The sequence below is a fragment of the Carassius auratus genome, chromosome 6, assembly GCF_003368295.1.
Source record: "Carassius auratus strain Wakin chromosome 6, ASM336829v1, whole genome shotgun sequence".
Taxonomy (NCBI): Eukaryota; Metazoa; Chordata; class Actinopteri; order Cypriniformes; family Cyprinidae; genus Carassius; species Carassius auratus.
Genome location: NC_039248.1, coordinates 201998 through 216794, shown reverse-complemented (window position 1 = coordinate 216794; position 14797 = coordinate 201998). Strand labels below are relative to the sequence as shown.

General features: G+C 36.4%; 1 protein-coding gene across 3 annotated transcripts in view; it reads right to left on the bottom strand.

Moving 5' to 3' along the window:
* The window catches only part of dlgap4b (discs, large (Drosophila) homolog-associated protein 4b), a 97210-nt gene that overhangs the window by 21357 nt on the left and 61056 nt on the right, over window positions 1-14797 (bottom strand). For 2 of the 3 annotated variants that reach the window (XM_026255966.1, XM_026255958.1), the window contains exons 2-6: window positions 14668-14715; window positions 6722-7168; window positions 5099-5883; window positions 3163-3389; window positions 435-582 (exon numbers count right to left, since the gene is read on the bottom strand). In XM_026255966.1, the coding sequence (XP_026111751.1) occupies window positions 435-582; window positions 3163-3389; window positions 5099-5883; window positions 6722-7100 (1539 nt within the window). In that variant the 5' untranslated portion in view covers window positions 7101-7168; window positions 14668-14715. The remainder of the gene's footprint in view (window positions 1-434; window positions 583-3162; window positions 3390-5098; window positions 5884-6721; window positions 7169-14667; window positions 14716-14797) is intronic. The other variant, XM_026255965.1, reaches the window with a different exon arrangement.

Here is a 14797-nt window from a genome sequence, read left to right as displayed (position 1 = left end):
AATGAGTCAAAAAAAGAGAAAAAAGCTGTAATCACTTCAGGTTCATTTGTCACACTGGAAAAGGAAAGTCTTGTGCATTGCATTTTGGGATAAAGTTTTACTGCGCAGTGTGGAAGGGCATTCAAATACTATCAAAACAAGGATAAATACATAATTATGATAAAACTGCATTAATGCATTCATACAGGAAATGTGCAAACTGAGCAAAGCATGTCAATTTAATAACCAATTTGTCTCTGAGCTGATGCATTTCCCTAAGCTCTGTGAGCTTTAATGGACCATGTATAATCTCAAAGGTCATGAGTGATACACGGATACATCAGCCCATTTCTTTAGTTATTTATTAAAAAGACTATGTCATTATGTTCAAAGCATATAATGCATCTTCATCCTCATCTGCCGGCCGTGTCCTGTAATGATCTCAAAAGTCTGACCTGACTGATGCAGCTGCTGCGTCCCAGCGTGCTGCAGCCCTGACTGAAGTCATCATCATCCCAGATTGGGAACGGAGAGCTGCCTCCGATGCAGTCCAGGTTATCCAGACTCCGATTCCCAGAGAACTCTCGCAGAGAAGGAAGACAGCTGAGGACAGGACGGGGACAGGGGTCACAGAGAGAAGAGAAGAGAAGAGGCGAGAGATGAGAGAAAGGCCACAAGCAGCTCAAGCGCTCTATAGGCTACTGCAGGGGTTTTCAAACCACAAGGGAGGGCTGGGGGTCAGTGGAAATGTTTATGGTATTAAAAAAAGTGTAAAAAAATAAATATGATAAACAAATGCAAGATAAAAAAAATACATTATGATTTTTTACAATTTATTTTAATTAATACAATTAATAAAACACAGAAAAATAAATAAAAATAAGTAAACACATTAAAAATAAAATGGTAAAATATTAAATAAAAATAGAAAACAGTGTAAAAATAAATAATAAAAAGATTTAAAAAAAAATTAAATATAAAAATATACATTCAAGAATAAAAAGATTACAATAAATAAATAGAAATAAGATAAAATAAAAATTTGATTTGATGAAATAAACAAAAATTACATTAAAATGAATAAAGTAAATAAATAAATAATACGTGTACAGCACTATAATGAGAATTTTTTTTTGATGATATTAATTTTTCACTGTATAAATTGAGTCTTCGAATAAAAAACTTTATGCCCTTTCATATGGATATTATCTGGGGGGTCCATGGCATCTGTAAGATTGAAAACCCCTGGTCTACTGCACAAAAAGCAAATGGAAATGGTAAAGTTGCAACAAAACTACTGAAGAAACGTTCACTTATTAGGAAACATCTGAAAATTGTTGCTCTAAAATGAAAAACACAATCTCCTCAAACAGTTTGACTATCCAATCAGACTGAAGCAGCACAGCTAATGACCAATCAGCAAAGTACCGTTTCCATTCAGCGTCCAATCAGAGCTCTCATAGCAGTTAGGGAGAGAATTACAAGCGCTGAGGATGCTCTCTCTCTCTCTCTCTCTCTCTCTCTCTCTCTCTCTCTCTCTCTCTCTCTCTCTCTCTCTCCAATCACAAACCACTTGTCTGCAATGGTGCAATGCAAGCAAAACCCAAACATCAGATCTGTGCTGTATGGAGAAAACCACCTCAGACTAAACATCTCAGAGTAGGAGAACTGTTTCATGGCCAATACTAAACCGATTTTCAGTCAGCACTCCTAGTTTGAGAGGAGCTGATGAAAGCAGCGCTGGTGCGACGACTCCTTCGTGCGGTCAGTGAGGAGCTGATAGACGGCCGGTCTCCTCACTGCACTGACCTGACAGAGCGTCCGATCTGCTGCAGGGTGCTGATGCTGTGGAGCGGGGACCAGAGAGCCTCCAGATCCCCAGATATGTTCTGAAGCAGCAGTGATTTTTAAAAATCTCTTTTTTAATTCACACAAAATTCAATGACATGCTACTCACATGTACCATAATGTGACAACAATATTCTCAGTATTGTGTTTATTTTTTTTAGGTTTAATTAAAATTAAAAATGTAATTTTCTATTAATAAAAATATGAATCAGAAAAAAGTGTATACTGCACTGTGTTCAGTAAGCAATAAGCTCGTATAGCATTGTGAATATAGTCTAAACAATCAGGGTTAGGAGAGGAAAGTGTTAGGGTCAATCTGAAGAAAATATGTCCATGCCATATTTCTTCACAAAACCAAAAGAATAATATACGAAACAAAAAAAAAAAAAAAAAAAAAAAAAAAAAAATCAGGCATGTTTGTAGGGTGGTTTAGCATTTTATTATTGTTAAAGAAGCATTGTTAGAAATATGGAATTGTCAACTAACTTAAATTAATATGTTTAACTTCTAAAATGAATAAAACTGAAAAAAAAAATAATAAAAATAAATGATAACATAAAAAACATAAAGCACATAAAATAAAATAAAAGAAAACTGAAAGTGCATTCATAAATAATGTAGTAGTAAAATATTTAGTTTTGCGAATATAATACTGCATGGTCATAAAGTAATGAGATTCGTTCTGACCAGACACAATCATTTCATTTAAATCAGCATAAACAAAAGGCAGCACAACAAATGTAACAAATACTTTTTAACTAAAGATCATTGATGACGTCAGATTTGATTTAGATGCACATTTAAAAGAACAACAAATTGGATGCAAAAAACAACCTTTTTTGTATGTGTGTTTTTGCAATTATGTAACACAATCTGATCTGAGCTGTACAAGATACCTGTTGAAAAAGAAATCACAATTGATGGATAATACAAATGCACATTTCATGTCCACAAACTCGGCAAAATAGAAACTGTTCAAGAGTATACAATGTGTTTTCTTTACATTTGAGTGTCAGAAAGCTGGTGTGAGGTTCAGGATATGCAGGGGAGAAAGACCAGCTGTGCTTAATCTAGCAGATGAACAAGCACAGCTGGATTCTGATGCATGTATGAGAGAGAATCAACACCGATAAACATGCAATAACAGAGCTCACACCTCAGATTGGGTCTCTGGCGTCGTGACAGACCACCAGTGAGTGTTTCTGTGTTTGTACTCTAATGCATGTCCAGCCTTCTGCACAGAAACAGATCACTGCGGTTGTGCATATAGAGGTTTGTTTTAATAATGAACAGAAATAAAATATGTGCATGTATAAATTATACGTGTTGACTTACTTTCTTGAGGGGAACTGGTCACTTAGTGATTGCTGTGTTGCGCGTAGGTAGCTTTGCCTCCGTGCGGCGCTTTTTGGCGAGGGTTTGGGACTCCCGTCAGAGTCGTCGCTATCCTCAAGATCGCCCATGGCTTTGACGTAACTGCCGCTACGCATCCGTCTACAGGGGATCTCACCCATGGGCCCGCTTCGGCCCAGAGTCCCTGTCCAGTCGCCGGTGGACGGCATCTGCACAAACATCAGAAAAAAACAAGTAGAAAAAATGGCTAGTACAAACATTGCAAGTGAGACACAAGTAAAATGACACGGCAACACATGACTTCTGAAAACTCCATCAAACATAAATGAGTTCGTGCTTAAATCAAGAACAAAAATCTTCCAGTGGGATCAGAAATATAAACTAAATTCAAATGGAAACATGTTTACATCAGAGAACGGGACTTAATATCTTGTCATCTTGCTTATTAAGTCTTAAATATCTTCGCACATTTTTTTTCTAGATATCTGTAATGAAAAACAAGACAGAAATATTAGAAAAGAAGAAACATTTTCTTCTGTGTATTATGTACATCCAATCACCTACCCTTCTGTACTTGATGGTCGTGTTATTGGTCTATTTTTGTCTTCTCATTTCAGATTTAGTCCCTAATAAACATATTTAGTCCCTAATAAACAACATAATGTGGCATATAATGTGTGATTTCATGTATACATTGTAATTGTGTAAATTGTAATGCTGTAATTGCTGCAAAAGGTGGACATACCAAATATTGAAGTTAAAAGTGTATAAAAAATGGATACGATTTACTTCATCTGATATTTGTTGTGATCAGATGATCAAACACATCTGCATGTTTCACGAACATGTTTTGGAGGAAAATAAGGTCAATGTTTTTTTCTTTTTGATCTCTCAGGTGTTCTAACAATGTTGGCCACCACCGTAAAATTCTATTTGAAAGCAAAACAGACAGTTTTTTTCATGTTTATTATTATAAAACAGTTTTCTTTGAGTCAATCTATTGTATAAAGTGCTACATAAAAAAAAAACATGATGTGACTTTACTGGAGAGCCGAATTGCAGCACTCGTGCAAACACCCACAACAATGACCATAATGCTTTCTTAACTGCTGTTTTCACACCGCTCTCAACTCTCTTATTTTTGTTATTGAAGCTAAAGTAAAAAACACATATTTACATATTTATCTTAAGCACTGAAACTTCTTTTTATTAATGAACGAAGAACGAAAAAGAACTGTGCTGTCAGTATATCGAGGTCTTAAGAATTTGTCTAGAAACTGCAGTATATTTTAAGGCGTAGTATCCTTTGGTTTTTACGCGTATGTTAGGGTCTGTGTAAAGTTCGTGAGATTCTAATTTCATCACCAGTATAGTACTTGCATACTGTACGTGCACCATACGATTTTTTTTATCCATGCACACTTTGTACATGCAGGTCACAAATGTGCACTGAATTGATTTTGCTTTAGTCGGTTGTTCAAAAAGATGGCAACACTAAAATTAATACTGAGATCGCCTTTAAAGTTGTCCAAATTAAGTACTTAGTCATGCATATTACTAGTAAAGAAATTAGGTTTTTATATATTGACAGTAGGAAATTCACAAAATATCTTAATGAAACATGATCTTTACTTAATAGCATAATAATTTTTGGCATAAAAAAGTGACTTTAGACTTATGATGGGTTTTGTGCTCCTGGGTCACAAATAGCGGAGACTGCAACAAGAGTTGCAACATAGGTTTAAAAGAGTACAAAAGACATTTTTACCGGTCATAAAACTAAATATAGCACAGACACAAAGATGAAGCTTTCTAGAGTGGATGAGTAGATCATCTGCATACGTCTACACCTCAAATGGACCACACTTCCACCACAGCAATACAGTACACAATGACTGTGTTTAATCCATGCACTCACCCTCCCACGCACCTGCAGGAAGTGGCACCCCAGATCCTGCTGGACAGATTTGGACTTCAGCAGGGTGCGATCCAGTGTGGCCGAGCCCTTCTGGCACACCTGTCTGGTGGGTCCTAACGTAAGTGTGGACCAGGGTCCCCCTTTACCAAAGTTCCCGTCAAACATCGGCCCTTGGCCTCCTCCAACCCCCCCACCGCCTCCAGGTCCTGGGAGTGCAGGGAGCCCCTGGTGCTTCAGGTCACTGTTACTCTTTGGGGATTTGAGCGTGTGCTCGCTAATGGTGCTGTAGCCCTGCATGAGGTACCTGGACGCCACCTGTCCGCCCGGCCCCGGTCCGGATCCCACCGCTTGACGACCCAAAGTCATCATGGCCATCGGGTTCCTATAGTTACTAATATCACTGTCCAAATCGTCAGAACTCCAGTATCCAGACATATTGGATCGAGGCCTCCGTTTGGCCGTTCCTTCGCTCTTCGCCCGGTCTTTGCTTTTGCTTCGATGGTGTTTGTCATTACTGCTCGACGATCTGCTGTTGCGGCCGTTCATGTTTCCCTTCATGGCAGAGTTTTCCAGCGACTGGGATTTAGCGAACAGTTTCTGAACGGAGTGAACAAAGTAGCGTATTTTTCCCGGACTGTCGGTCCGCTGTTGTTGCTGCTGTTTGGTGGTCGTCACCGCAGTGCTGCGATGAAACTGTAATGTGCTGAAGCCGTCATGTTGACCTGGCAGCTGTTTCTCGAACTGGTCCAGGAGGTTAGGCGGCAACCGGTTCATCTTTCCTGCCCCTAAAGGAGGGTCAAACAGAAAAAGATTCAGAATGCATGACGTTTTTATCCAGTTGCTATTTAGCTTTAAAAAAAAATTAACTGGAAATTTACAAAATATCTTCATGAAACATGATCTTTATTTAATATCCTAATGATTTTTAGCATAAAAGAAAAATATATAATTTTGACTCATACAATGCATTGTTGGCTATTGCTACAAATATACCCAGAGACTTCAGACTGCTTTTTTACCATTACCTGATCTGAATAACTTGCATGCTTAGTGTTAACCCTTTAACTGCCTGCTCGACCAAATGGTTGAGCACATTTTGAGACACTATATTTTATTATGAGGAGTACCTAACTTGACCCAAGCTGATTGAGCCATCTCTACCATCTGGTTGAGGTATGTTATGCCCAAAAAAAATTGACTAGATGTGTGTCAATCAACATCACTTGTCACAATCCTTCTTTTAACATGGATGTCAGACACAAAGAAATAACCCCTTCCAAGTCAGCATATATTTTTTAACATATTACACTGTAAGAGCCCTAACTTTACAGAATTATTTAACTTGGTGCCATAAAAAAAACTTTCATGCTTAATAATTTTTCAAAAAGAAGAATGTGGTATGCAGGTTTGACATCACTCTCAATTCAAGTAAAATATCTGACAAAGTGCAAAGTTTGAAAGTCATAAATTAAATTTGAGAACGAACTTATTTTATTAAATGATTTCATATGACATGCATGAGTCATATAGATTTTTGTAATTTATTTATTTGTTTGATTGATTGATTTTAGGAGACAGCTAACTTTATATGAAGGTTTCTCCAGACAGCTCTGTGTTTCTTACCTGATATAGTTGCAGATCCGCTGGTGATCACGGCGGTCCGTCCCACTCCGAGACCCATTCCCATAGACATAGACGTCCCCAGCGTCCCGGTGCTGATTCCCCCGATGCTGTCGGTCGCGGGGCCGAAGTCGCCCTGATCGAAGTGTGAGCTGTAGTGGATTCTGGGGAAGGTGCTGCTGGAGGACAGCTGGCTGCTGAGGGGCATCAGGCAGTCGGGCGACGGGGAGAAGTGCTGTGTGTCCAGGGCTCCGTAATGCTCCATGGCTGCTGGGAGGAGAAACGGGGCGTGGGACAGGGTGGAGGCGGCCCGGGGACTGGGAGAACGGGGCGGCTCGCAGTCGGACAGGTAACGGGTGCGCTGGGGGGTGTAGCCTTTCATGGCAGAACGGGGCGATGCCCCCCCACCCTAGATCAGGAGCATGAGCCCACCGGGAAGAAACAGAAACCCTGGAGAACAGCAGGAGAAATCATAGAAAGATTGTTAGAGCATGTTTATACGTCTCATTTGTTCGTGGTTTGATCAGTTAACTCCAACTAACAATACTCCTGAAACATTTATTAATCTTCATATTATTTAATGGACCTGAGCTTACATGAGCTAACAATGCACAGTTGTATTTATTAACTAATACAAAAAAAATGAATTAGAATTTGAATTTACATCTGACAATTCTGGTATTTCCTCACAATTCTGAGAAAGTCAGAATTATAAGATATAAACTCACAATTCTGAGAAAAAAAATAAATTGTAATTTTTATTTTATTTTTTTATTTCATGATGGAAACAGCTTCCATAAAATTTCTGTGTTTCCACATTTTTTTTTAATGTAAAATTCAATGTCTTACCTGCCATTTCTTAGTATTTATTTGTGAAATTTACAATCAATTTATTTTTATTTTGTATTGTTGTTTTGTTTTCCATGGCAAATATTTAACCATTCTTAAATCAAGTTGCATTTACTTGAGAAGCAAAATGCACATGTCTTAAAAAAAATCCAATGGGATAAAAATAAATTTGTTTTATTAATCAGAATTGTTTTTTTTTTGTTTTTTACTAGATTTCTTTCACACGTTTCAGAAAAAATTAAGTGCATCTTGATTTTGCACAGGAAAACTAGACATAAATATTTTTGCAGTTAAACTTTGTTACATAACAAAAACAAGATATTTTAAAGAATTTGTGGTTACTGAGTGTTTTTATCATTAAAAAATTATTAGTCTTGTGTGACGGATTGGCATGAGGTTTTCAGTCGTTCTCAAACAGAATGACATGAATGATTAATAGAAAGCTGCACATAATTCTTTACATGACAGAACCAATAGACTACTTGACAAGCAAAATATGCATTGCACTTTGCCATTTTCCTTTCAGCCATATATTGTAAAAACACCACACACACACACACACACACACACACACACACACACACAAACACACAGTGCTGGAACACAAGCTCCTGTTTTTCAAACCGCTTTTACATGAGTAATAAAGCAAATAAAAAAAGAGTGACTGAACAGCATGTGTTCATTTATTACTGACCCAGAAACCCTTCTACCACCTGTCATATAAACACACACACACACACACACACACACACACACCATGCTAATATCAATGTGGAGATCTTCTATTGACGACTAGTCCTACTGTTATTTAATTATTGTTGAATCTTATGAAGATTGGCCATATGTAACTCCAAAATCATAAAAAATAAAAAAATACATTTTGTATAATTAAGCACAACATTTTGCAATACTTTAACATAAATAAATACAATAACTGATCAGTAAATAAGCATAAATTAAGTACAGTACAAAAAATACAATCATGATGTTTATTCACAGCTATACATTCAAAATGCATATTAAAATATATTCTATTATTATTTATTTGTTTAATTGTTCATTTTAATAATAACATTATCTCATTAAGAAATTAAAGGGAGAAACGTCTAAGAATCTCATTGCTGTATAGAAGAGACAACCAAGATATTCAATGTGAACTTTTTCTCCTTATGTTTCACCAAAATATATAAGCATTGTTCAAATATGACCAAGTTACTAGAAAAAAAAGCAAACCTGTTTGAAATAACCTGTTTGACTTATTTTGCAAGAACATGAATGGAATTAATGTTTTTTTTCTAAGCACGTCTGAATTTTTCTTTTGTTTTAAATATAAATTGTATGAATTTTTTTTATTTATGTGTAAAATATATATATATATATTTTTTTTAGAGAGGAAGGTCTTCTCTCAGAAGTCTTACATTTATCATTTAGTGTCTATTTGGATTCTTATTCTTCTTTTAACAATCACAATGATTGTGATATGACACGTGTCACAATTTTTCCAAAAGCCATCCTCTCTCTCTGTTTCTCTCTCTCTTGTTCTCTCTTGTTCTCTCTCTCTCTCTCTCTCTCTCTCTCTGTCTCTCTCTCCCTCTCTCTCCCCCTCCCTCCCTCTCTCTCATCACATGCCAGGATTGTGCTCACAGACGGGCTTCATGGAGGTAAATCGGATTGAAGCGCTTGATTGCCCAGACCGTCTGCGCCACTCATCACCTGCTCACACACTCCTGCTAAACCTGCCATCAGGAGACCGGCTTTAACTTCTCACACACAGGTCCTGTCTCACAGACGGCAGGAGACACCAGAGAGACGTGACCGTGGAGGCAGAGCCGCTCATCAGCGGGACACACAAACAAAGCAACAGAACAGGAGCCGCAGATGATCGAACAGCAGAGAAAAGGTCACTAAGTCTCAGAAGACCACATGAAAACACACACACACACACATACACTGCAAAAAACATACGGTCATACATAGAAAAATATCTAAAGAAGGAAAAGTAGATCAACATACTTAGGCATTAGTCTGCATGCAACATTATAAGGTACAATGGGAAATATATGTATATATATATTTTGAAGTTTAAAACATATAATGTCAGTCTTTCTACTTCAAAATGTCATGTTTAATTCACTGTTGATGTGAATGTTATTCAATGTCATTTCTAATGTGAAAACCAACACCAAGCATACACTAAATGTTTTTTTTCAGTGTAGTTTTTTGTAAAGCGGAGAAAATGAGCAAACTGGCTGATATAATAGATCTGGTGTTTAATATTAACACACAGTTCAATCATTTATATGTTTAGTTTAGATATATAATCAGACATTTGTGTTGTCAAATGTCAGATTTTAATAGCATTTATTTAAGTTATTGTGAGCCATCTAAAACTGATATCTGATGAACAATCAAATGAATCCAATTTTATTATTATTATTATTTTTTTGTCATAACCCTCTCAAGATGATATAATTCAATTACTAGTGTAAATTTCATAATTCATTTCTGGAAATGAAATTGCCTAAATAAAAGGATGATTTTAACTTCATAAAGATGATTTTTTTTTGCATTATTATATGATAATGAAGCCTGTAGTAAAAACTAATATAGAAGTAGAACAATAGATTTTAAAACATCTAAATAATATCATAATCTATAAGACATTGTGTTGGAGAAAAATAGGAAAATGTGCATAAAAAAAAAACTTGTTGGTTGAGCATCACCATCTGCTGTGGAGTGCGAGGTGTGTTTAGCACAGGTGGGCTCGGATGCAACACACACACACACACACACTGCAAAGGTAAAATGCAACATGTTTTTTTCAAATATGTAACAGCAGGTCTCTGTTCCTTCTCTCTATCCAAAGTGTCTGAGAACAGCTGCTCACTCTTTCTGACAGCAGGGGGTGCCAAGAGGCAAAACATGGCTCTGGAGCACCTGAAATCAAATCAAAACAGTCCTGGAGGAAGACAGCGGAGATGAAGATGTAAAAGTCAAACACGCAGTGATAAATATCTGTTTTCACATCTAAATACAAATACAGTGACGTCTAAATGTGTTTGGACACTTAGGTCATGTTCAAATGTCTGAATTTAAATTCATTATATGAAATCAAGTTTCTACATCTCAATCTCATAACCTTCCTATCGTGATTGAAGTGTCAGTGTGTTCCATCAGCTGCAGTTTTTGGTGCATGAAAAGCCACACTGTTAAAAAAGAAAAAAAAAGTGTGTCATTTAAAGTCATGACAGCTGTAGTTGCCAGAACTTCAACCAATAAAATACGGTGGCAACATTTTAGGTTTTACAGACTTAACTTAAATTCTTAATAAAATACTGTATTTCATTAACTGATGTAATGTTAATAAACCAACATATTGAAGCACTAATATCTGTTCTGAACTAATGTAATGCACTGGTAACCACCCAAAACTGGTGGTGATGAGAAAGTTACATGATGAACCAAAGCTCATCACACACAGTGTTTCTACGAGCTGAGGAGGGCAATGCTCAAATATAGAAGGTGCACAGTGTTATTCACGCAGACACTAAACACCATCACTGTGACACACGATACTGAAATAATGCAATAAACATTTAACAACATTAGATATAAGATTAAACCCCAATGAACACAACAACAACCAAAAAACATCAAATATGAAGTGTCATGCAGGGAATTCTGGGAGAGTCAGTTTACTGTCTGTCACTTTAATTTTCCTGTAAACGTACATGAACTATAATCACATTTATTCACCGAATATAGTGTGGACACTTACCGTTAACCAGTTAACAGGTTTTCACTATGGCATTTTTACATTTTTTTACTGTTAAAATCATAATTTCTACAGTGCAGGCTTAATTAAATTCTGATTTAAATTATGGTTGTGCAAATGACCCTCCATCCATCCATACATCCATCAATCCATCTATTCCTCATCTATCAATCTATCCATCCATCCATATATTCATCCATCCATCCATCATCTATCCATCCATACATCCATCAATCCATCTATTCCTCATCTATCAATCTATCCATCCATCCATATATTCATCCATCCATCCATCATCTATCCATCCATCCATCCATCTATTCCTCATCCATCAATCCATCTATTCCTCATCTATCAATCTATCCATCCATCCATATATTCATCCATCCATCCATCCATCCATCATCTATCCATCCATCCATCTATTCCTCATCTATCAATCCATCCATCCATCCATATATTCATCCATCCATCCACCATCTATCCATCCATCCATCCATCCATCCATCCATCCATCCATCCATCCATCTATCCATCCATGCATCCATACATCCATCTATTCCTCATCTATCAATCCATCCATCCATCCATGCATCCATACATCCATCAATCCATCTATTCCTCATCTATCAATCCATCCATCCATCCATCCATCCATCCATCATCTATCCATCCATCCATCCATCCATCCATCCATCCATCATCCATCCATCCATCCATCCATCTATTCCTCATCTATCAATCCATCCATCCATCCATATATTCATCCATCCATCCATCATCTATCCATCCATCCATCCATCCATCCATCTATCCATCCATGCATCCATACATCCATCTATTCCTCATCTATCAATCCATCCATCCATCCATATATTCATCCATCCATCCATCATCTATCCATCCATCATCTATCCATCCATCCATCCATCCATCCATCCATCCATCCATCTGGGGGAAAACGAGTGAGAGAAAGTGAGAAAGAGGTGTGAGAGCGATTTTGTGTGTGTGTGTGTGTGTGTGTGTGTGTGAGAGAGAGAGAGAGAGAGAGAGAGAGAGAGAGAGAGAGGGGAACAGATGGTTTCCTCAGTCTGACTGAGATGTTTCTCTGGCAAATTGGTGTGTGTGTGTGTGTGTGTGTGTGTGTGTGTGTGTGTGTGTGCTTGGATGGGTGAAATGCAGAGCACAGATTCTGAGTACAGGACACCACACACGGCTCACATCACAAAGTCACCAAATCACCCAGAATGAAGTGTTCTGAAAACAGTTTTGTGTGAGAGGTAGATTTAGGGTAAAAGGATAGAAAATACAGTTTGTACAGTATAAAAACCAGCGTGTCTCTGGAGTGTGTGTGTGTGAGTAGAGGTTGTGTTCAGCTGAAGGTGGCTGGTATCAGTGTGTGTCCCTGAGAAAGTCTCACAATAACCTTGTACTAATTATATTCTGCAGTCTTGTTTTTATCCCTTTTCCACAGCTCTCTCTCACACACAAGCATTAACACACCAATAACACACGGTTACATGAAGACACCACACACTAACAGCTGTAAAACATGCACAGCCAATCAGATCACACGAGCAGAACAACACAAGCAGAAGTAATTGTGTGGCCAAAGCAACGCCACTGAATTTAGAACGAGACTGACCAATAACCAGACATAAACTCATTAACACACAGATGTTATCGCCTGGTAAGAACACAGTGTCAGAGACGGTCAGATGTGTTATTAGCTCATTATCTACTTCAAGTGGAGCGTTTCCTGCGTGCAGACGAGAAAATGTGTGCCGGTCTCCTAACAACAAGACAGACTGCGTTTGCTTTCTATATTCTTCTGCTTCTCTGACATGAGACTGATCGAGTGTGACCGGGTCTGTGCAAAGAGGCTGAAAAAACTTCTTCCTCTCTTTAATGTTGGAACAAAATGTCAAAATCAGCATGAAATCCTTTAATTACAGCATAGTTTCTCTGTGCATGAAGCATATCTCTGCATCTGCACCACAGGGTGTGTGTGTATGTGTGTGTGTTTCTTACAAACTATTCATAATTTAAAGTAGTTCACCTAAACATACTCCTTTGATAAAGTAGGTGCATGAAAAGCTACAAAAAAAAAAAAAGGGGGCAATATATTTAAGATTATCAGGTGGGTGACAGCATGAACTATAAACACAATGAAAATAAAAACATTTAATCAAGCAGCAATTACAAACAACAGTATTTATGCATATGTTAATGTTTTTTCCCAGTATTTATTACACACTTTCATATTTCAATATGTATTATCTAACTATGTATTATATAAAAAATAAATCTGCTAAAAATTCAGCGTTGCATCACAGAAACAAAGTAGATCTAATATACATTTTTATTGTAAAAATATTTCACAAGAACACTGTATTTTTTTAAATCAAATAAATACAGACTTGGTGAAATAAAAGACGTTCAAAAACATGATAAAATATGGATGACCCTAAATGTTGTAGTATAGAAAAATACATAATCTTTCAACATGTTTTTTATCTTGAATATTTAAATGTTATCTAAAAATAAAATTTTAGGTTATTTAAAAAATACAAATAAACAAATTAATAATAATAATAATAATAATAATAATAATAATTATTATTATTATTATTAATATTATTATTATTATTATTATATATTTACACTTTTAATAAAAAAGGTTCTTTTTTACAAACCAGTTTCACAAAAAAGCACACTAAAAATCACTAAAATGAGGATCATCATACTGAGCAAAAAGCTCATTTATTTCTCAAGTGCTTAATGATATAATATGATACAAGGTCAAAGCAATTATTTCATTGAGATAATAATGAGCTCTTTCAAAGAGGCCACGTTTGCATAATGTGCTCACTGTGGAAATTAATAAGCAGCATCTGAATTTCAAAGTCGAAATTTACAATTTTAATGCACACGTGTGCTATGGAGCGTACAACATCAGCCGAGGACACGACATTCAGGAGAACAGAAGGACAGAAGATGCTGATCAGCAAAACTTTTTAACCAAAGCGGCTTAAAGTTCACTCATGGCAACTAAAATAAACAGTTGTTGAATAAAAATAACAAAAAAAAAATTAAAAATGTATATATATATATATATATATACACACACACACACACACACACACACACACACACACATTCATACATGCATACAAAATATTCAAACAAATACAACAAAATGAAATGAAAATAGAAAATATAACAATAAAAACGAACACCAAATTTTTATTAAACTTTTTGTAGTATCTCAGTGATACTAAAATAATATTTTAAAGGTGTGGAGAGTTACTAAAAACATACTTACATTTGAAGGTCATCCTAATGTTGTGCCAAAACCAGCAGGTGAAATCTCCTGTTGAAACAAAGCAAGTCATTAGCATATGCAGAACAGATATAAATCATATTCATGAGGTGACTGAGGTTTGTCCTGAAAG